The following is a 22,676-nucleotide window of genomic DNA, read 5'->3' as shown; positions in this document are numbered from 1 at the left end:
TGTCTCTCCATCTCATGACTCCCCTTGGCTTCTCTCTGTATAAGTTCTCACACAGAACCAAGATGGCTGCTGACAATTCTAGCCTCTCATCATACGTTGGCACTCCAGTATCCATTCACTAATCCCATGGAAGACTCTGATTAGCTCTACTTGGGACACATATCATTCCTAAACCAATTTCTGAGAAGAGGCAGTGAGGTATTATGATTGGCCCAGCTTGTGTCACATGTGTACCTTTGTAATGGAGGTGGTTGGAGGATGAGGGTGAAAGGAACAGAGCAATTTGATGGCTACCTCACCATGACCATGAAGGCCTGGGGAGAGGTGGTTCCTTGAAAAAAAAGGATGCTCTCCACTGGCAAAAATATGTTTCCTAAATGTAAAACAAATAACTTTTAAAAATTTTATATACAGGCTAAATTATATAATTGTATCAATTAAATAGTCATATACAAAATAACTAGTATATATTATTTTTAAAAAATGAAAACTCTCATTGAATATAAACATTAATCACCAAACTGTCTATTCTTTCTGATATTTCTGCTGTGATTTAAGGAAAAAAAGTTATAGCAATTTAAACTTCAAAAGTAACCAAAATACTCAACTGATGGTGTTTTATTTGGTTCATTTTCATATTGGAGGATTTTGCACATGTCTTCACTGAATATGGAAATTGCTTTACGTTTAATCATGGTGAAAATATCGAAGCAAGGAAAAAAGTGAGTGTCTCTGGAAGAGGCTTAAGCTTGCTCTTCAATGTGCATCAGGTATTACATTTTCTTAAACCTAGCCAAAGTTTAAGACAAACAATAATGACTACAGGTTTCAAAAGATTTGATCAGAATATTATGCCCTGTCAAATTGTTCCTACAAGTTGGATATTATTTTGGCTTTTGTTGTTTCAGCCAAGATTTCTGTGGATGCAACTATTGACTTACATATTTAAAAGATAAAATTTAGAGGCATAACCTATACATTTTTAGCTATACTACTGACTACCATTATTGTGACACCAGCAAACGGTCATGCCAGAAAAGAAGGAAACCAAATATTTTTAAATCACTATATACAGAGGGTGCTAAAAAAATATATATATATACACATTTTAAGAAAGGAAAAAACTGCATTAAAATTGTAATACTCAACATATACCAATAACAAAAGATGAATTCAAGTCATGTGTATACATTTTTTGGCACCCCCCCCAATCCCCCAGTATATGGTTAAGATAATGCTTTGCATTTTAGAAATATTTTTTACATTTACATGTAAATAATGCAATACATTTTAGAAAGAATCCATACATAGATATTTAACAAATATAGAATCTATGGCCTGCAGAAGTGATGAAAAATAATTGCTATGTAAAGAATATTGTATAAATGGACTTTGCCTAAAACTAGTTTCTGTAAATGTGTGATTGGTCTAAAAAGTTCTAATTATTTGGCTTTTAAATGTCCAGAAACCTAAGAAAATCAGGAACACCTGATATAGCTCTCATCTAAGGTTCATTTTCACCTTCTGTCTTGCACAACCAATTTAGTATTATACATTTAGCAGTATTAGACTCCTTACTTGTGGTTTTATAAATGAATATTCTGAAATGCTGTAAGAATTAAGTATCCAAAATCACACAATAATGGTAAAGATGAGAAATAAACTGAAGTCTCCCCAAAACCCATCAAACTACTCCACCTCCCAAGCCAAGTGAATGAGGTCATTGGCTACTTTCAAAAACTATCTCTTCAAGTATGTTTCTTAGCTTTGCTTGTATCCCATTCAAGGTACTTTTGCTTATGTTCACACACAGCACTGTACAATGCATGTGCCCATGACTGTATATCTATTTGATCAATGTTTTTAAGTTATTCAAATATGAGCCATATGGTCACTTCAAGTATAATATTATGAATTTTACAAACTAGAATTTCCCCAATATTTTTAGAATGCAATTAAATCTGTAAATTCAATGCAAAATTCCATAAGTAAATAGCACTGAAATATTTCTCCATATTAGCTAGTAAAGGGTTTCTTACAGAGTCATAACAGACCCAGCACAAATGGAATATTAAACAAGTTAGGCAGTTGACCCATTTACAAGAAAAATCATCATATTCCCAAGTCCATTCCTTCTCCTTAAAGCCTGAAATTACAACTAATAGCAAAGTCACCAGAAGTTCAGTCTTAAATTTTTTCATTTGACATAAGATTTATCAAAGAAGAACACTAGTATTAAAGAAATAGTATGTCTTCACTCTTTCAAGAAAATGGGTTTGAATTTTAAAGAAGGCCAGAGATTTTAATTACAAAGAGGAGAGCCAAATAATTTTCTAAAACAAATGAAGCAAAAAGAACAGCCAAGGAGAAAGCAAATAAAAGGCAACTAGGCCAAGAGAGAGCCAAAGGAAATCAGATGATCATAAATTCATCTAAGGCCAAAAGTGATCCATGGAAAACTGCCAAAGTCTTGAAACATTCAAGCATCAAAAGTATGTCGTAAGTGTTTCATTTTCACCGTTTGTCGATAAAGAGATTAAAGACTGATATAAAGTATTTGATTTTAAGTCAGTCAAATGGTATCTTCTGGTGACAAATCTAACTCTGAAACTGGTATAGAATTGATACCCATTTTTAACTGGGGAGGGATGTATTTTTGTTTCAGGAGAAATTCACTGATGACCCTACCCTTGGTTTTGTTGATGCTGGGATCATCTTTGTTATCCATTCACCAAAGAAAGTGCCACAGTTTGATGGTTTAGGTTTGTCGTCACCCGTGGGAATGCATGCGCGGGTAACAATCCGCCAAGTGAAGGTAAATACTGGCAAAATGTATAGTGTGAGGGAATTATGTGGGGTAATACATGCATATATATATGCATAAATAGTACTTTCACCAGAAACCCTTTTTTTCCATGCCTTTAGAACATCATTGGAAATTCCAGTTTCATTTCAGATTCTTTCCCTTTACTAGCAGGCAAATATTTAGTAAAAACTGTGAACTTACATATATGATGTATGTAAAAGCTGGGAAACTGAGCAAATCCAAGGTAACTTAAATTTCATTAGAGATGGAAAGTCTCACTGAGTGTGAGGAGACAACTAAGTTGCTCAGCTGTGTTTTCTCACTGGGACATTCTGGGGAGGATAAAAATGAAAAATAAGTGGGAAGAGCAGAAATCTTGGAGTCAGACATGTCCGCCAGATTTCCATTCGCCAGCTGCTTGCTCTGTAATTAATTAAATTTCTGAATTTCCATCTTCTGTCTGTACACTGGGGGTTGGGGGAATAACATTTCCTTTTCACTTTTATTATGAAGTTTAAATTAAATCACATAAAGAAAGCAATCACCATATCGCATGGTACATAATAGGTGCTCTATAGAGGATTTTATGTGTGTGTGTGTGTATGTGTGTGTGTGATTTTAGTTGTTCTTTTGTGGGTGAGCTGATTAATATGCTAACATATCATTTCTATAAATGATAATATTCTTTTCATATGAGTCAATTTTTAGAGCAATCACTCTATCTGAATTTATTGATTCACTACGGGTATTGAGAATTTGGGATGTATGTTAAAGAATCTCTATTATTCTTACCTTCAGAAATTTTTCAGGCTAATAGCGTAGGCAAAATAGGTAAATGTAGTCAACTAAAAAAAAAAAAAACAACAATCAAAGAGCTCTGAGAGAAAAGTAAAAATATGTATCAGCCTCTCTTCTTGGGGTGTAAAGAGGTGGATTGACTCAGATAAATCTCGTGAACCAGGTGTTTGTTTTTTATCTTAAGACAGTTCATCAAGAATACCCTTGGGGAGAATGCAACCCTAACATTAAGCTGCAGAATTTTAGTACCTACAGTACTTCCGGTTGCTTGAAGGAATGCAAAGCGCAGCACATAGAAAAGCGATGTGGATGTTTACCTTTTCTGCTTCCAGGTAAATAAAGAACAGCAGCTTTCCTCTTCTTTAATTATATTTCCCTAACTTGACAGATGGGAAGTCAACATATTTTTTTTTCCATTCTTATGAAATTCTATGCTAGAAAGTCACCCACTTGACAAATACAACCTCAACTGACAAGTTTTAACTCAGGAAATCATAGCAGAGATTTCTGGAAAAGAAAATTTTGTTAACAGAGCCAGTCACCAATTCTTATTTTCAAAATATAAAATTGAGTGCTTTCAAATATCTGAAACTGTTGATCACAGTTTTCTCTGTTTGAAAGAAAAATTAGATCATTTATATAAATCTTATGGATCCTGGTTATTTCACTGTGGGGCAACTCTTTATGTCTAGAAAAGAAACTCCATGCTCCCTTTGCATACACTTTGAAACATTCTCAGAGCTGTGGATATTTGAGACAAGCATTGAATGCGGTGGTAGAGTAGGATGGGTAAGAGCAGGACTCTGACAAAGGCTGCTCAAATCAACTCCACAATTTCTCATCTGTGTGACCTTGGAATTAACCTCTCTGTACCTCCAGTACAATAGAGAGAATAATAGTGTCCTTACTTATAGGTTTGTCATAAAGACAGAATGAGTATGTAAGTGGTTTAAACAGTACCTGGCACAGAATACATTCTATTTAAGCGTTCGATGTTTTTATATAGATTTCCTTCATTCTCCCTTCTCCAGCATATTTCTAAAAATAGTGGAACATATTAAAGGCAAAACCAGCTTGGCTTTGTAGGTTTGTCACTATGGTCTCTCTCCTCTCCTGTCCTCTCCTCTCTCTCTCTCTTTCCCTCTCTCTCTCTCTCTCTCTCTCTCTCTCTCTCTCTCACTCACACACACACACACACACACACACAAATCAATGGATAGCAGGAGAAGGATAGAAAGTAAACAAAACGAGCCAAGACCCCCCTAACTGATTGGGCAAGGCACATTCTGAGCCTGAGTTTCGTCCTTGGTAAATGGTGATTCCCACATTACAGGATTAGAGTAGGAACAAATGAGATGACAAATGTGAAAGCAATGTTAAGTTTCAAAGCTACCAATATTTTAAAATTATTATTCCCACTTAAAAATTTTTAGAACTATATAGACAGATGGAAAGAAACATAGAAATAAACAAAACATTATGCATCTTCCCAATGTATGTTTTCACTGGGTGAAGCATGTTTTTATATATTTTTTGCAAAAAGATGGATGGATGGAAAGTATTTTTGTAATTTTGTCATTTATTTTGTAAAATGTAAATTTTCTATATTTATACTTACTCTTTTTAAGGAAATGGGATAGAGTGTGACCTACAAAAGTTTTACAACTGTGTTTCTCCTACTCTTGGTAAGTGGCTTAGTTTATCTCTTTATTTTCAGGATTTATATGAAAGCCATTCAGAGGAACATAACCCATTAAATCACATATTATGAATAGTCCATAAATGAAACAAAATAGAGACTATAAGGGAGTTTTTCAATGTTCTTAAAATTAAGGACAGTAGCTTACATAGACACAAAGCCCTCTGATTTCAATATACATTTGAATTAAAGATATGTAGTGACAAAGTAATAGCAAAAGAGTATTTATTTTTATTCCTAAATTTGTATGTTTTCTTAAATTTTATACTTTTTTATAATTAAAGTAACTGGTGTTTTTTCTTATTACACAAATACAGCATGCTTGTTGTGACTAGTTTAAACATTACAGAATAGAAAAGAATCATATGCAAATTAGAAGTTACACCACTCTGAGAATTATTTAGGTGACCATCCTTATTTCATTATACACACATTAAATATAAATGCACATATAAAATTTTTATATAAATTAAATCACAACAATGCATGCCATATTTATTGGGGACAACTTCTTATTAAACAGCAAATTTTTTTTTGCTTGAATCTCTCTTATCTTAACCCCCAACCAATATTAACACTGGTATATTTTATCATAGTTTTTTCCACGTATATAGCTTCATATTTATGACTTTGAGTCATTGGCTGTTTTACTAAAATGGAATCGTATTATACAACTTTCTATGAAATTTGCTTTTCCAACCCATTATGGAAATCTATCAAAGACAACAAGAATAGGTCTAACATATTCTTTTTACTGGTGGAAAAATATTTCATGGAATGGGTATGGGTAGAAGCGATCTTATATTTTATAATAGCTGAAATGTTGAATATGAAAAAGTCATGTTACTGACCAATGGAATTGAAGTTACATTGCCAAATTTCTTGTAATTTCCTATCCTTGATGAGGGTTGGAGGGGAAGTTTGGGGGAACAAATCATGCATGCATTTCTTTAGGGAGTGTTGTGGGATAATGGGATCAGAAGACTGATGTGTGTGTGTGTGTCTGTTTGCATCTATTTGTATGAGTATAGAGTAAGAGTGGTGGTTATTACCAGTCCTCTTAAAAAACTAGAGACGCACGCAAAATCACCCTGAAGGAGAATCAGAGTTCTAGTCTGGAAATCAAGCCCAAAGTTGGTCATTAATCAAGGAGTTTGGGTAAACAAAGCATTCATAAGAAGAAAGTGTTTCAATAACAAAACCACAGGAAAACCAACAACCAGAATATCTACCAAGAGTGAGGAGCAAGGAGATTAAGCACCAGGAAGTGGTCAAAAGGAAAACTGAAGACAAATACCACTTCTCTCAGGGAATTTTCCCAGTACACTTTTGAATGGATAGCCAAGTTGTTCCACAGGGCCAAGAGAGGACAGAGGACAGAGAACCTCTGCAGCTGACTGAGAAGTCACTAAGTCCACAGAAATAAGAGACTCTAAATACCCAGCAGCATATTTCACTCCATTCTAAGTTGAAACAAGCTCAAGAGTAAGTTTAGTTTAAACCTGAGTCTTTGTCTTTCAGGATTACATTTGAATGTTCCTCTCAAAGAGACACAATGCTACACCAACAGCTTTCCATATTTCTCCTGTCCAAATGTCTGAAATTTTATGGAAATAAGCCCCAGGACATTCTGGAAAGAATTTCTTATTTCTAACAAATATCTGAATCTAGTGGCTCAATTAATTCAAGGATAACAAATCCTATGTTTTATGTTTTGTCTCCTTTGCTGTATTTATACTAAAAAATAAATAAAATATAAACACCTTTTGTTCAGAAAGTAATGATAGAGCTTATTAACCACTTTTTTCAGCACTGAAAGTGAAATGATATTTTTTTTAAAAGCTCTGTCTTCCCCACTGTGAATATCCTTTTCTCTGAATATCCTGTCCTGATTTTCATCTCAGATCTCATTGAACTTAAGGAGTTATGTACAATGGGAACACATAATTCTAGCTGCCCTGTTCCTTGTGAAGAAACAGAATACCCTGCTACTATTTCTTATTCCACTTTTCCAAATCAAAGAGCTTTGAAACATCTTTCCAGGAAGTTGAATCAAAGCCAAAACTATGTCAGGTAATGTTTTTAGTCTTATAAATTATTTGTAATTAACATGAATATTTTCTTTACTCAAAACTTTCAAAGACTCAAGAAATAAAATTTTGATCAAAGGAGGCAATGGTTCTCATCACTGAATTAACAATGAAAGCCTAGAATTTTAGAAGTAGATAAGATCATCTCTTTCATTGCCTTAGTTCAATTGTATGAAAAGTAAAACGAGGCCTCCTTGAGTAATTTGCTGATGGTCTTACCTTTATTGGCCCAACTGGCAAAAATAATAATGTTTAATATCAGTAAATAAGAATATCAGTTAATGTTTTAAAATATTTAAATTCTTTCCCTGTATATAATATAGTTTGAGTCTAATAACTATGTAAGATAGATGGGCAGAGATCATTATTTTTGTCTTATAGATGAAGAAGCTGTGACACTGTAACTAGTACAGTGTAACTGCTGCAGCCTTCTTGTCCCTAAATGTCCTATCTCCAGTGACGATAATGCCTTTTACCTTTCTAGTACAGGGAGAGTACGGACATGGAAGATTTATTTTTGCTTTCAGGAGACAAATAAGAGTCAAAATATCCTCTTCCGTTGATTGTTTCTTATGTCACTTTAATTCAAAATAATCAATATGTCAAAATGGCATATTTTGGGGTAGCATATTCTGCTCCCCTTCATTATAAGTCACTCTATAATTAATCTTATCACATAATTGACATGTAGGAACATTACGTTGTTGTGAATATTGGAGACCATTACCAGAAAAACTAAAGCAAATAACTGAACAAGTGCAGCTAGACTCAGGGGTATCTAAAACCTAGACAGAGTCAGTGGTTACAAGTGACACAGATAATTAAGAAACTGGTTTGTGCACAGGTACCAGAAAATCGAACAGTAATAAATCAGAAAACACAAATGCAGTTAGTCAGGAGAGAAGCAATGTGAAACCTTAGCAGCAATAAGATATAAAACAAAGCAACCCCTAACTTAATCATGAAGCCTGTACGTATTTCTTCTTGGACACAAACCAACCACAGATTTTAACCAATCCAAGGCCTCATGTGGCAGTTGACGAACCCTATTGAGGAGATGATAAGAAAACTAGCTTGACTGAAGCAGGTGTGTGGTAATGAACATAAGAGTAAATTGTGGCTGAATTTAGGCCAATTTCATTAGTAAAACAAATGAACTTTGTAAATTGTTCAGTTTTAACAAAATTTCATGTAAAAATTGCATAAAATTGTTTGCTGTGTGCAAAAATAATTTATTCCCCTTAATGTAGTGTTCATACTCAAACTCCTGGAAGCATTTCTTTAGTATTTTGTAAATGCAAAACAAAAAGCAAAAACAAAAACAAAAAAAACACAGTATTTCTCTGATCTCCTCACCGTTATTAAAATCCAGATTTTATTTTATAAAATTTCCTGACAGAAACAAATAATCTTGAACTTAAATCCTGAGCAATTTCACTATCATAATGAGGCATAGATTCAATTAGCCCCAAATTACTGGGTAAGTCACCTGCCTGAGAGAAGTCGAGTAAGTATCACAATATTTTTGTGGGTAATAAATTTATCTTCTCAAAAATGGAGATGGATTATGCTTGGAAATGGTTGTGAGTTTTGTGCTTAGAAAATAAAACACTATTATCAGTGTGCATGCAAATTAAGAGCACAATGGAGGACAAAATGATTGCAATATTATTAAAATTTCTAGACTTCCAAGACAACTTTATTATTTCTTCCACTTTGACAACTGTTTTATTATTTGTAAATATTACAATACTCTCTGATTATCTACTTAAACATGGTACATTATCCTGTTACCCAGGGCTAAACCAATGGAAATTAACTAAACATATTAATGATATATTTTGAATTAAGTATATTTTGAAATATTGATTTATAAAACTGTAAATAACATGGTGAGTGATTTATAGCTATCTTCCTTAGGTATATTAAAGAACACCATATAATTCTAGGAAGCACTGCTAATAAAATCCATTCTTAATGACAATTATTATTGCTAACTGAAAATAACCAGATGGTTGGTTTCCACCTTAGCTTTTAAGACAGACAAGTTAATATTTAGCCATTTATTCATTGGTTTTTCAATTTGTCCCCTTTAATTTGTCCCCTTATTTATCCATATAATAAGCACCTATTTTGTGTCAGGATTCAGAGGCGTTCTAGGCATTAGAGATACCCTGTATAAAGAAAGACAAAAACTGTGCACTATTGCACTTATTTCCATTGGTGTGAAGTTCAAGATAAAAGCCTGGGGTGGAGACTGATAGTGAGAGGGCATCCAAGACTACATAAAGTGTTATCATTTTAAAATAGTGCTTAGCCACTTTGGTCACATATAAAGATTTTTAGAAGACATTAAAAGACAGAGTCTCTAACCTAGTATATTAATGATGGAAGTAAATAACTACCATTTATTGTATACCCAATATATGCCGATTCTTTAATATATTATTTAATTTCTCCTCATCCTAACTCTTAAATCCGGACTCTAAAATCTTGACTACAGATGAGAAAACCAAGACTCAGAAAAACCATAGTGTTTCTCCAGGATCACATTAAGTTACAAAGGCCATACCAAGATTTGCATTAACATGAGACACACATTTAAATGTTTGTAAATACTCGAATCTACTCCATAGATATTTAGATTTAATGTCTTTTTACATTGTAATGCTCAGGAATGAGGCATAGAAAATTGTTGGGTCTGTAGACAAATTATTTTCCCTGAGTACCAACATGAAAAGAGTGCCTTCCAAATGACGGTATTATGATTAGTATCAAATACAATGATGGGTGTCTAATTCCACAGTAAATAACATCTGAACCAAAAATGAATATTACTTTTGTCAAATAGGAATTAACAGTAGTGCTGACAATCGAACTAGATTAACTCTGTTTTTTATCCCCAGGGAGAATCTCGTAAACATTGAAATAAACTATAGTGACCTTAACTATAAGATAACGCAGCAACAAAAAGCAGTGAGTGTGTCTGAATTACTTGGTAAGTGTTGCTTAGCTGCACCTCAATTTTTAAAAAGACTTTCTATCAGATATTTTTCTTTTGCATTTAGCTTATCAGTGGAGGAAAAGAATCAATAGTGCTTGTCATTCACCTGCCACTTAAATCTGAAACTTTTCCACTTCCTGGATACACTTTCAGCAAACCTCACAGGGGCTTTCACAAAGAAAAGACTGGTGTGCATTATCTCATATTCACACACAGCATCTTGCTTTCCCTTCAGAGAGCCACGCTCACCATGTAACTGTTATAGAGTGTTCAGCCATCCTACATTGGGGTACAGTATCAAGCATCTCAGACCTCCACACAGAACTCTACTCAGAATGAACTGACAAGAAGATTTGGAACAAGGAAAATTTGGCATTTAAGTTGCCGCCACACTCTGCGCACACTCCTGCCTCATACAATCCTTAATAAACTTAGATCTCACTGCATTTTACAGGAAGTCATATAGGAGACAGGAGAGGGTATCATAGGCAAAATGACAACAGTCAGACACTGGCCGCAGAGCCCCTGAATAGAGAGGAAACATACAAATTCCTCAAGCTCCTGGGGAAGTCTATACTTACTTCATCACACTTTACAAAAACCGCATAATCCTAAAAATGGCTCAGGGCAATGAGGAAAAGATGAATAATAGTATAATCTGTTTAAAAAGGCAGTGCAAGAGTAGTCAAATTCATAGAGACAAAAAGTAGGATGGTGGTTGCAAGGGGCTGAGGGCGGGGGAAATGAGTTATTTTTTTAAAGGTTCAGAGTTTCAGATGGGCAGATGAAAAAGTCATAAAGATAGATGGTGATGGTGGTTGCACAACAATGTGAATGTACTGAATACAAGATTGTTAAAATGGTAAATTTTATGTTATGTATATTTTACCACAGTAAAAGGCACAAACAACAAATACAAATATAGGTTTAGAAAATGTTTTAAGAAGATGGCAGTGCTGTGTTAATATATTTTAGTGTAGTGAAATATTACAAATGCTTAAAAAGAAATAGTTTGAACACGTACAGTAACAAATTGCTTAGAGATTTATGTTGATGGAAAACATCATCGCCCAATAATGCACGTGAATATCCCATTTCTACTCTTCATTCAGCACATGGAAATGAATTTGTAATTTTCTAGGATGTTTTCTGAATTTGTCTAGATTTAATATCCCCCAAAGTTTTTGAGGTATATTCTGGATAAAGCTTTATATAGGCTTTTTCTCTCTACTTTTGAAACGATTTATATAAATATTATAACCATTATTTTAAGATCCTATTGTTATTACTTTATTTATACCAAACTTAAAATCATACAATCAAGTCACCTTCATAAAATATCAATTATTATTAACTTATTAGCTTCAAATAATTTAAACTCGAGTAATGTTTCATTTGCTTTTTATGAAAAAAAACATGATTTGCTCAATTTCTTTGTTGGTTTTATTTCAGCAGATGTTGGTGGTCAACTGGGCCTATTTTGTGGGGCCAGTATAATTACCATTATAGAAATTATTGAATATGTATTCACCAATTTCTACTGGATGTGCATTTTGTTCTTGCTGAAGATACCTGAAATGACGCCAGGGGCTCCTCCACCTCAGAATCATTTGGGGAACAAAAATAAAATAGTGGAATGCTAATGTTAACTTAAGACCAAAACTTTTGCTTTTCTCTTCACAATACTTTCAGATTTATTAATAACTAACTCATTGCTGGGAAACTTCATGTAATAGTTTTGGGGAGTCAATATAATCCATTGTAAATATCTATCTCTTTACACATATTTTAGATCTTTTTGTCTGTACTTATGTATATATGTATTAATTTATATGTGGAAAAGAAACAGGCACTGTCTTTCTTTTTTCTCACAATAAATTCCCGGCACCTAAACAGTAGTAGTCACTTCATAATTTTTAAATAAGTGGATGCTTTTGTAATGAAAAAAAGACATTTGCCATGCAGGGTGTCATGCGGGGTCTCTGGTCCCGCTCCCCACATAAGAACGCAGAACATGGCGAGGCCAAAAAGGAACACCCACAGAGCAATAGATAGGGGAGTCATACCACTATATTCTCGCTGGCGGCTGGGTTGGAGACACAGGAAGCAGGAGCCACACGATCCGAAACCTGCTGTCCACTTCTCTCTGCCAACCCACCTCACTTGCTAGCTGCAATCCACTCTTGCAGGCTCAGCCACCGTCTTCTTGCTAGCCCCCATTTTCTGCATAATTTTCTGGCGTAGCCACGGCAGTTATATTAGAGGCCAATGGCTCACTGGTTACAGCTGACGGCCAACTAGGCACAGTTGATGGCCATTTACTACCTGAGCCAGCACCTTTCCATGTGAGGCCGAGAGCCTGGAAACTGCATTCCTGGCTCTGGCCCCACACGCCACCCCTACAGGGTCTCACCTCACAATCTACGCAACAAGCGTCTTCCGCGAGGGGCCCTGTGCGAGGAGTCTGGAGGTGAATGCAGTATCCTGGACACAGCCAGGGTCTCTGGGCACAGCCAGGGTTTCTCAGGGCACCACCAGGCCTTCTGGGCACAGCCAGACTTCCTGGACTTCTTAGGGTACCGCCCGTCTCCCCCGGCACAGCCAGGGCCTCTCAGGGCACTGCCACTCTCTCTGGGCACAGCCAGACTTCCTGGACTCAGCCAGGGCTCTCAGGGCACTGCCACTCTCTCTGGGCCTCTCTGGGTACTGAGCTGGAACAATAGCGACTCACAGTCAAGGTGCTTACACATTCTCCATGGCGGCCGGTGAAGACACAGGAAGCAAACATCCACCGGTTCCACTACATGGTGGTACATTCCCAAGCAGTCAAGTGGTCCATCAAATCAGGGATGGATGGCCATTCCCCATAGTCCACAGTCATTCGCCAGGGCTGTGAGCCTCACAATCTGTGCCCCCTCCGCAGGGCGAGGGCTCCAAGTCCTCCCCAAACTGGGGGTGAGGGCCTCAGCAAGCACTTCCCAACCCACAGGGCTGCAACGACCTTCGCTTTCTCCGGCCTATGCTGGTTGGGGAACCATCCACATCTTCCCACCCCTCCATGGGGGTCCAGCTCTCCAGTAGCTGCTACTCCTGGTCTTCCTGAGACTGAGTGTTCATACGCACAAACTGCTCCACCGCACTTTGGAGAGCTTTGGTAGGCACTGTATCCTGCTCTCTGCACCATGTGTCATGCAGGGTGTCATGTGGGGACATGGTGAGGCCAAAAAGGAACACCCATGGAGCCACAGATAGGGGAGTCATACCACTATATTCTCGCTGGTGGCTGGGTTGGAGACACAGGAAGCAGGAGCCACACTATCCGCAACCTGCCATCCACTTCTCTCTGCCAATCAACCTCACTTGCTAGCTGCAATCCGCTGTGCTAACTGCAATCCGCTCTTGCTAGCTCAGCCACCATCTTCTGCTAGAATAGCCATGGCAGTTATATTAGTGGCCAATGGCTCACTGGTTACAGCTGACGGCCAACTAGCCACAGCTGATGGCCATCTAATCACAGTTGATGGCCATTTACTACCCAAGTGAGCACCTTTCCACGTGAGGGCAAGAGCCTGGAAACTGCACTCCTGGCTCTGTCCCCACAACAATCTTTATTGCTAAATATATAAATTAGACCTGATAAATAAACTGTATATGAAGAGACAAGATATATTTTTTATTCAAGAAATAGTATATATAATTTGGGATTATAAAATTTCTGAGATTTTCATTTTCACTAAAATTTAACATAATTTTATTTATGTATTTATTTTGGTCTGGAGAGTTCTATTATAAACTGACTTTTGCAGGTGCAGTGACTATACCTATTTCTTACCTAGATGGGTACTTAAAATAAATCTATTTGAAAATAAAGTTAAATCTGAAGTATATTGGGAGCATATAGCGTTTGTCATTTTTTCCAAGTACCACTATGTGCTTATTTAATAGACAGAGGAAATTCAAGAGTTGCAGTGTTTTCATTACTCCTCAATCAACCTATTTTCAGCCTCTGAGCATACCCAATCAATGGTGAATTTTCCAGAGGCCTGCTCAAACACATTTAAGAAATAATCAAGTCATAGAATTCTAATCCTACATTCATTCTGTCAATTATTGCTGGGTCTTATTTCCTTTCTGGTCACATGAGAATAACTTTTAAAAATCTTATGTTGTTATTTTTTTATTATTAAATTTACTGGAGTGACAATGGTTGGTAAAATTACATAGGTTTCAAGTGTACAATTCTGTAATACATCATCTATATATCACATTGTATGCTCACCACCCAGAGTCAGTTCTCCTTCCATCACCCCTTTTCCTCTTCTACCCCCTTACCTTCTGGTAACCCCTAAACTGTTGTCTGTGTCTATGAGTTTGTTTGTTTGTCTTATTCCTTTGTTGCTTTCAGCTTTATATCCCACATACAAGTTAAGTTACGTGGTTCTCGACTTTTTCTGTCTGACTTATTTCACTTAATGTTATTTTTAAGTTTGATTGTAAGCAAGTGCTAGTGCTACAGGAAGGAGGCCAGTGTAATCTGATAGTACTCGGTCAAATTAGGAATATTTATATCTCATGACCCTGAAATGCCAATAATTGACAAACACCCTAATGCATGCCTTCATGCCTGGAATTTGACAACTGCCCCCTGGAACTCCCCAATCTTCTTTTAACAATTATCTACATGATCATATTGGCAGAATGATTTCTTAACTATTTTTTTTATCATGAAATTATTTTATCCCAAATCATTTCATAGTTTCTAATTTCTTATAACCTTCGAAAAGCTAACCATCTTATATATTCAGCATTTTTTAATTTCTTTCCCAGCATGCTTATGCTGGGCAGTTCTTTCTCTGTCCCACCCATTGATCGTGATGATTTGTTCCTCAGTATCTCTCCTTATCTTCTCTTTTATAGCAATATCCTCATTTATGAAAATTCTGAAATATTTTCCATTCTTTAAGGTTATGCCTTCTCTATTTTTGCCCTACATTCTTCAATCTTTATTGTTTTTTTTTCTGTCTAAATATAGTAAGACATTTAATCAGTATAGTATTTTTTCTTAAAATTTCTTAAACATTGTAGCAAATCAGTAGTTAAATAAGATAATTGAACACTTTACATAGAAATTAACAGAAAAATAGATATATGCAATGGCTACTTTTCTTTTTTTCTTGACGATTAAATATAATCAAAAATTGGAAAATTAAAGATAATAATGAAACAACCATGTACGTAGCATTCAGATTTAACTAATGTTGTATTTTGCCATATTTCCCTCAGATTTACACATATTGAGGCATGCTATATATATTAGTCAGAAACCTGCTTTTTCGTTTCATATGTTTTCTGTGTATTCATGCTAACACATGAAGATCTAGTTTATTTGACTGTTACACAAAATAATGTGTATATTATGATTTATTTATTCATTCCCCTCCAACTAATGCATATTTACATTGTTTCAATATTTTATCTATATCAGAGAAATGAATCACAATGAAACTCTGTGCACATTTTCTTTTGATTATGTTCCTAGAAATGAAATTGCTGGAATTTTTTGGTATATGCATCTTTACCTTAACTATATATTGCCAAATTGCTCTGTGCCATAAATGTATGATTTATATAGTCAACAGTAGCATATGAGAATTTATATTTCCCCATTATATTATACTCCCCTTTAGATTATAATGTGAGTCTTTTAAGTATTTGGTGTTTTGTTTTGTTTTCCCCAATCTGATGTGTATGCGTAGGTATCTTATTTTTGCTGTAAGAATTCAGTGGACACTAAGGGGCAGGATGGAAGTTGAGATGCTCCAGAGAACGAGAGATTATGGAAAAGTAAGAAGAAGCTGCATCAAATATATGACCAGATATCTTTGTAGCTTTGATTGGACTGGCAAAATAGTAAAGCTGTGAGGACATTGTGATACCAAGAGAGTCAATAGGGTGGGCCAGAAGTCCTAGTACTTAAACTAATCTCTTTTAACATACCAGAGCTTGTATTGTCTGGTTCTATGATAGACTAAAGTAAATAGAGGTATTGGCCAACTTCTTGGGTGGTTTTACTGTGGTGTGAGAATAGTCAAAGTGAATGTGATATTTAATGGGGGAAAGAGTGTTCTAAGTGAGAATCTACTCCAGAAAAATTGTCAGTCAATGTACTATGTTCTGACCATTCTTCTGTGGGTAGCCATCCTGAAAGATTTATTATACTTTTTCTTGTCATGAAGAAAGAAGAATAAGAAACTATGATCAGAAAAAACAAAACAAAACAAAAACAAAACAAAAAACACTTATTTAAAATCATTTAGAAAACTAATAAATTCATTTATTCAGCAAGAAGTGAAGGGTAAGACATCTAATGTAAGAACTGTTCCATCTTCTTTGCTATTTATTTTACTAAGTCATCTCATTACTAAAATTCTGAAACCTCACTGGAGCTTCACTCTTTATCTGAAGGCATAATGAAAATCAGCACGTGAGTAATTACTTTTAGATTTAAAGTGATAGAAAGTTTTCTTCTAAAAGGTAACAATAGTAGTAATGATCTCATTAGATTCAAAATTGAAATAAAAATTGAGAAATAGCAGAAACACAAGTTAGATGAAAAGGGATTTAAATCTCCAAGCCCAATTAGATTAAATTGAGACAGGTTTTTCCAGAATTATGGGCTATGAGCAAATAAGAAGACTCAGCACTGAAAAAGTTGTTCAACAATTTCCGCAATAGCATCAGGCAACTCCACAATAGTATCTGGCAACTTTTGTGCAAATCCATATTTCCATCAGCTCTTGCACATCAGCATTAAGTGACCACCTATACAAAGAAGACTGTAAGTAAACAGAGGGTTAGCTCAGATGACTCAAATGTAAACTTCAAATAACCTTTAAAATTTTCTTATGCTAATAACAAAGCACAGTACACCAATTAAATATTACTTCCATCAGTGGCCTTTAAATGTCCTGAATATATTAGTACAACTTTTTAATGCACTGGCAAAATTTCTGTGCTTTGAAGAACAAATCAAAATGCCCTTTAGACTATTCTCATCTTCTGGAGCACAAAGGGAGATTTTTTGACAACAAAATGCACTATTTCATTCTCATTTAGAGATAGATAGATGAGAAGAGAGAGAGAGAGAGAGAGAGAGAGAGAGAGAGAGAGAGAGAGAGAGAGAGAGAGAGAGAGAGAGAGAGGAGAAAACCAATATGTGATTGTTTCAAAATTCTTATTTAAAAAAAAAATACAAATTCAGAGAAGGTGAGGAGAAATCACTCTTCACACTACTGGCTATATCAAACCAGAGTTGAATCTTGCAGACCAGATTGGAAGAACTTGGATAAAGTTCTGAGATTGTGGTTGGATATAGAAAGGAAAAATAGGCTGTATAGTGCCAACTTTAGGCACAGAATGTGGGCATGATCATGCACTGGTGGTGCTCATCTTGACAGGTACAACTATTCTGGAGATCAACATGTAAGTACTTAGGCAAATGAAAAAATTAGCACCTAGCAATTTTACCCCTGGAGATATAAGTATATATGATATATATGCATATCATTCATATTTGATATTAGGCAGTATATTATATATTTCTATTATGCATATATAACATAATATATATAAAATCTCCAAAAGTAAATATATATATATATATATATATATATATATATATATATTTATTTGAATTTGAAAGTAGCTATTTGTATTTTACAAGTTCAATTCTTATTTCTTATCATATACCATCATAAACTCAATATGAATTAAGACAAATATAAGAGCACTAACCATAAAATGTATTATAAAAGAAATATGTATACAGCCTCCATATAGTTAAAAGCTTTCTATATATAAAGGCAAAGAAAAATTGCAGAGCTCAAAATGGTATGTTTAGCATCATAAAAATTCTGTATGTCAAAATGTGAGAAAGCGTTCAAGAAACTGGGAAAATATTTGCCTCAAATATGATAGAGTCCAATAATTTATAAGCAAAGAGGCCATTGTAACATTATTTACAATAATGGAAAATTAGAATTAATCCAAATATTGATGAGCAGTATTATGAGTAAGTTGTGAATCAGCTATATAATGAAATAATCATTAGTCATTAAAAACCATGACCAGGAGATAGGCAACAAGCAGTGGCAAAAAGCAAAGTTTTCATGCTTAGGGTAGCAATGCATGTTGAGTATTTTAAATATCTGTCTATTACATGGAGTTAAGGGATAACTGTGAATTGTTTCAGATTCCCCGAGACATACATTGTTTTGTTCTCATAGCCAAGAAAACTAGACAGTGCTACAAGGCCTAGTTGCTCCCAGGCCACTACACTTTTGGTTTCCGAAATGCGTCACTTGAACCTGCCATAGATTTAAGCAGGGTCAGTGCCCTCCCTGGCTGCTCTTCTTTCAAATATTTGCACAATTTCCTGTCACCATTCAAATACTATTTGCTTACGTTCCTCTCTTTGAGGCCAACATCGACTTTCATTTTCAAATGGCAAGTAACCGCACTCCCATTCTTGCCCTCCTGATCACCCTTATTCTGTTTTCTGTCTTTATCCCATAGAGTGCATCGCCTTCTGTCATTTAATTTACTTTTTTATTACAGTTATGGTTTATTGCCTGTCTCCCTCTGCTCCTAAAATGTAGGCTCCCAGGGGAAAAGGAACTCTATCCATTTGTCATTGATTGAACTCATGCTCTCAGACCAGAACCTAGCAAATCCTGTGAGCTCAATTAATATGTGTTGAATGAACAGGTAGGTCCCACTTCATCATAGTAACTGACGTACATGAGAAAAATGAACTGGATCTTGCTACTCAGTCCATCCAGCTTCTAACTGAGTGCTGATGCCTGGCTATGCTAATCTGGTTGAGAAAATCATGGTCCATCCACAAGATGAAATTTTAAACAAACAGTATATATCCACTCTACGAAAAAATTTAAAGATGCGGAAAAATGCTTACATATTATATTGAACAAAAAGGGAAGGATACAAAACTGTGTCATTTTTAAACAAACAAACAAACAAAATATATATATATATGTATATATATATATAAACCGGGAAAAATACTAAAAACACATATACAGTGTTGTTCCCTGAGCATATTTTGAGAAAAAGAAAATTTTCTATTACACTAAGTGAAGAGTAACACAGTAAGTTATTTTTAAGTATTCAAACACTATTTTATAGTGAAGGGAATCTCCTAACTGAAATTATGGGATAGTTTAATTCCAGGTATCTGTTGAGCTGTGGGGACTAATGAGTAAATATGAGTACATATAAGTCAATTTGACAAGAAGACAAGTCATCAGAATTACAGTAGATAGAAGAATGGCCCAGGTGCTATGGAAGCACAGACCTAATTTAGGATGGGAAATCAGGGAGATTTCTTCTATATTTCAGGGAGACCTTGTTAGAAACCTTAGAAAGAAACATTTTTTTAAAAACTTACCTTGGTGAGCAACCCTCATAAATAAAATGAAAATGCTAGTCGATGGAGGCAAGGTGAAGGAGAGTGAGGTAACCAGCTTTACAGAGGATTTCCTCCTATCCAGGGAGCCAGCACTTTTCGCTGATGCCTTAGGGGAAGGTTACAGTCAATGAAATTCTTTCCTTACTTATATGACCCATTGGAGCTCACTATTGGAATTAATCAGTCCTGCAACTTGAAAACTCAAGAGCCAATCTGGTTTTCAGGCAGCATATAAGCCTTCTATACTTACCGTGTTTCCCCAAAAATAACACCTAGCCGGACCATCAGCTCTAATGCATCTTTTGGAGCAAAAATTAATATAAGACCCAGTCTTATTTTACCTGGTCTTATTTTACTATTATATTATGACCGAGTCATAATATAATATAATATAACATAACATAACATAACATAACATAATATGATATATAATATATGTAATATAATATGATATAATATAATATAGGGTCTTGTATTAATTTTTGCTCCAAAAGACGCCTTAGAGCTGATGGTCCGGCTCGGTCTTATTTTCGGGGAAACACAGTAGATTACAAGTTTACCCAATTACTCTCATGACACTTCTCCTACTACATAGCATATGGGTTGTCTTCTTCTTGCCTTATGACTGCTGCCTGTGATCCACGTCAAGTTTTATCATGTTCCCCTTCTCTGCACCTGCTTTTGCCCCTTTCCTGTGCCCCAGTCCTCCAAATCCTGCTCTTCAGTGTTTGTGGTAAGATTTAGGGGCAAAACCATATTGTCTTTATACTCCTTGACCATTTGTCCAACTTGAACTTTATTACTTAACACACAGTCATCTAATAAAACACTCACAAAAACTCACCACTTGCCAGCTACTTTGCTCTCCTAGAATCTGAGAGCTCAGACCATGCTGGTGTTGAAAGCAGAGGCTCTGGCATTCGTTGCGTATATAGTTACTGGCTCTTCCACTCACACTCTGTTTGACTTTTGGCAACTTACCCAAACTTTATGTGCTGCAGTTTACCTTTTATGTAAAATTGAGGTGATAATAAGAGAGTATTTACTCAATAGGTTGCTACAAGGATTAAGCACATGCAAATTGTTTGAAAGAATGTTGGGCGTGTGGGGGCACTAGTTGTCTTTGGTGATGTTCCCCTATTGCCATCTGGTGCCATAGGTTTTGCTGTGAGTTTGAGAGGCAACAGGGGTTCTGATCACCCCTTATCTCAAGTTTTTCATACCCACTAAATTCCATTAGCAGTTACAATGCAGTACAACATTTAAGGAAATGCACATTTTTAAAAAGGAGTTTTGTAACTTTTATTATAGTGTTAACACTATTTTTAAAGGAAGTCCTTTTTTGAAAGGTCTTTACATGTCAACAAAGGCAAAGAGCTTTATTAAAGAGTATGAAAGTATTTCAAATCTCAGAAGTTGATAAATTAAAAACAACATTTGGGAAACTCACAGAGAAGGGCATGTACTCAATATGGTAGGAACATTTCCTCCCAGTAAAATCTGAAGAGTTCATACAGTTCTAGGACATTTTGTTAACAATAAATCAAGTAAAAATTGTTCATTTGTACACAAGCACGCAAAGCTTCTAGCAGCCATCTTTTGCATAATTCTTTTTTAGTTAATACTTTGATAATATTCCTGTCAAGTGCAAAAATAGTAGATTCGGTCTACAAGGAAAGAACAACTTTTAGCAAGAATACAAATAAAGGAGAAATGGAATGTGGGTGGTAACTGATTGATGAGTTAGAGCTTTATAAATAGTCTTAGCTTTGTCAAAGATAATAGGCGCTGCCTAAAGCTTTATAATTACTTCTTGTGAAAAAATGCAAAAGAATTGTCAGGTGAAAATGTAAGGTCCTTTATCATCTCACAACATGAAGTTGCTAATGTTAGTAACATAAAAAATAGGTCTAATTCCTTTTTTCTTAAATATTTTTTCTAAAAATCCCTGAGAACTCATTTTCCTTTATTACTCTTCTTATCACCATCTACATTATGTTTTAGTACATAGTGTTTAAGTGTAAAAGAAATGTTCTATTCAAAACTAGACATTATAAATTAAAATGAATAAACACTTTTGTTTATCCAATGGCCACTTTCACCTTCAACTATTCAGATACGTGTTTTTTTTTGGTTTGTTTGTTTTCTTTTTAGGAACAACAAGGTATGACTCAATGTGCTGACAAGGAGGAAACAAAACAATCAAAAATGTAAGATGACTATTCATTTTTTACGAACGATCTAATCAATTTCCTGTATATCTAGACCTGGACTGCCTAATTGTGGCAATAGCTTCATGTGAACATTGAACACTAGAAAAGTGGATGATGTTAAATTAATTAAACAAGAAGGCCATTAGACTGATATGGCTCTGATGCTGTGGCAGTGTAGATAAACAACCCCAAATCTAAGACTGTAAATGCTTCAAAGTTATGATATTGAAACCTAAGGATAAACAATAACAAACAGCCAACTAGGCTTTAAACTATAGCTAATCAATATTTTTCTTACTCTATAAAAGTCTCTCTCCCAGCTCCTGTTGGTGGAACTATTTCTAGTATGGTGCTGCCTGATTGGAGTGGATTTCTGCTCAAATAAACTCTTAAGTGGATTTTTTTATTCAAATCAACTCTTAGTTTATCTGTTAACATTAGTCTGAATTGAGATGTACTGCAAGTGTAAAATATGTACTGGATTTCAAAGTCTTAGGATGAAATAAAGAATGCAAAATGATTTATTAATAATTTTTATATGGATTACATGTTGAAATCACAGCATTTTAGGCATATTGG

The 22,676-nt window shown here is 35.1% G+C and overlaps 1 protein-coding gene across 8 annotated transcripts in view; it reads left to right on the top strand.

The window, feature by feature from the left end:
- Positions 1 to 22,671, top strand: part of ASIC5 (acid sensing ion channel subunit family member 5) — a 45,318-nt gene extending 22,647 nt beyond the window's left edge. For 4 of the 8 annotated variants that reach the window (XM_033135009.1, XM_033135004.1, XM_033135003.1 and 1 more), the window contains 7 exons: positions 645 to 770; positions 2,666 to 2,815; positions 3,789 to 3,936; positions 5,233 to 5,289; positions 7,208 to 7,376; positions 10,300 to 10,391; positions 11,850 to 12,246. In XM_033135009.1, the coding sequence (XP_032990900.1) occupies positions 645 to 770; positions 2,666 to 2,815; positions 3,789 to 3,936; positions 5,233 to 5,289; positions 7,208 to 7,376; positions 10,300 to 10,391; positions 11,850 to 12,040 (933 nt within the window). In that variant the 3' untranslated portion in view covers positions 12,041 to 12,246. Of the gene's footprint in view, positions 1 to 644; positions 771 to 2,665; positions 2,816 to 3,788; positions 3,937 to 5,232; positions 5,290 to 7,207; positions 7,377 to 8,792; positions 10,392 to 11,849; positions 12,247 to 22,038 lie in introns of those variants that run through there. The other 4 variants (XM_033135007.1, XM_033135006.1, XM_033135005.1 and 1 more) reach the window with 4 other exon arrangements.
- The last annotated feature ends 5 nt before the right edge of the window (positions 22,672 to 22,676 follow it).

Source organism: Rhinolophus ferrumequinum, chromosome 18, assembly GCF_004115265.2.
Source record: "Rhinolophus ferrumequinum isolate MPI-CBG mRhiFer1 chromosome 18, mRhiFer1_v1.p, whole genome shotgun sequence".
NCBI lineage: Eukaryota > Metazoa > Chordata > Mammalia > Chiroptera > Rhinolophidae > Rhinolophus > Rhinolophus ferrumequinum.
This window is presented reverse-complemented; position numbering and strand designations above follow the sequence as displayed.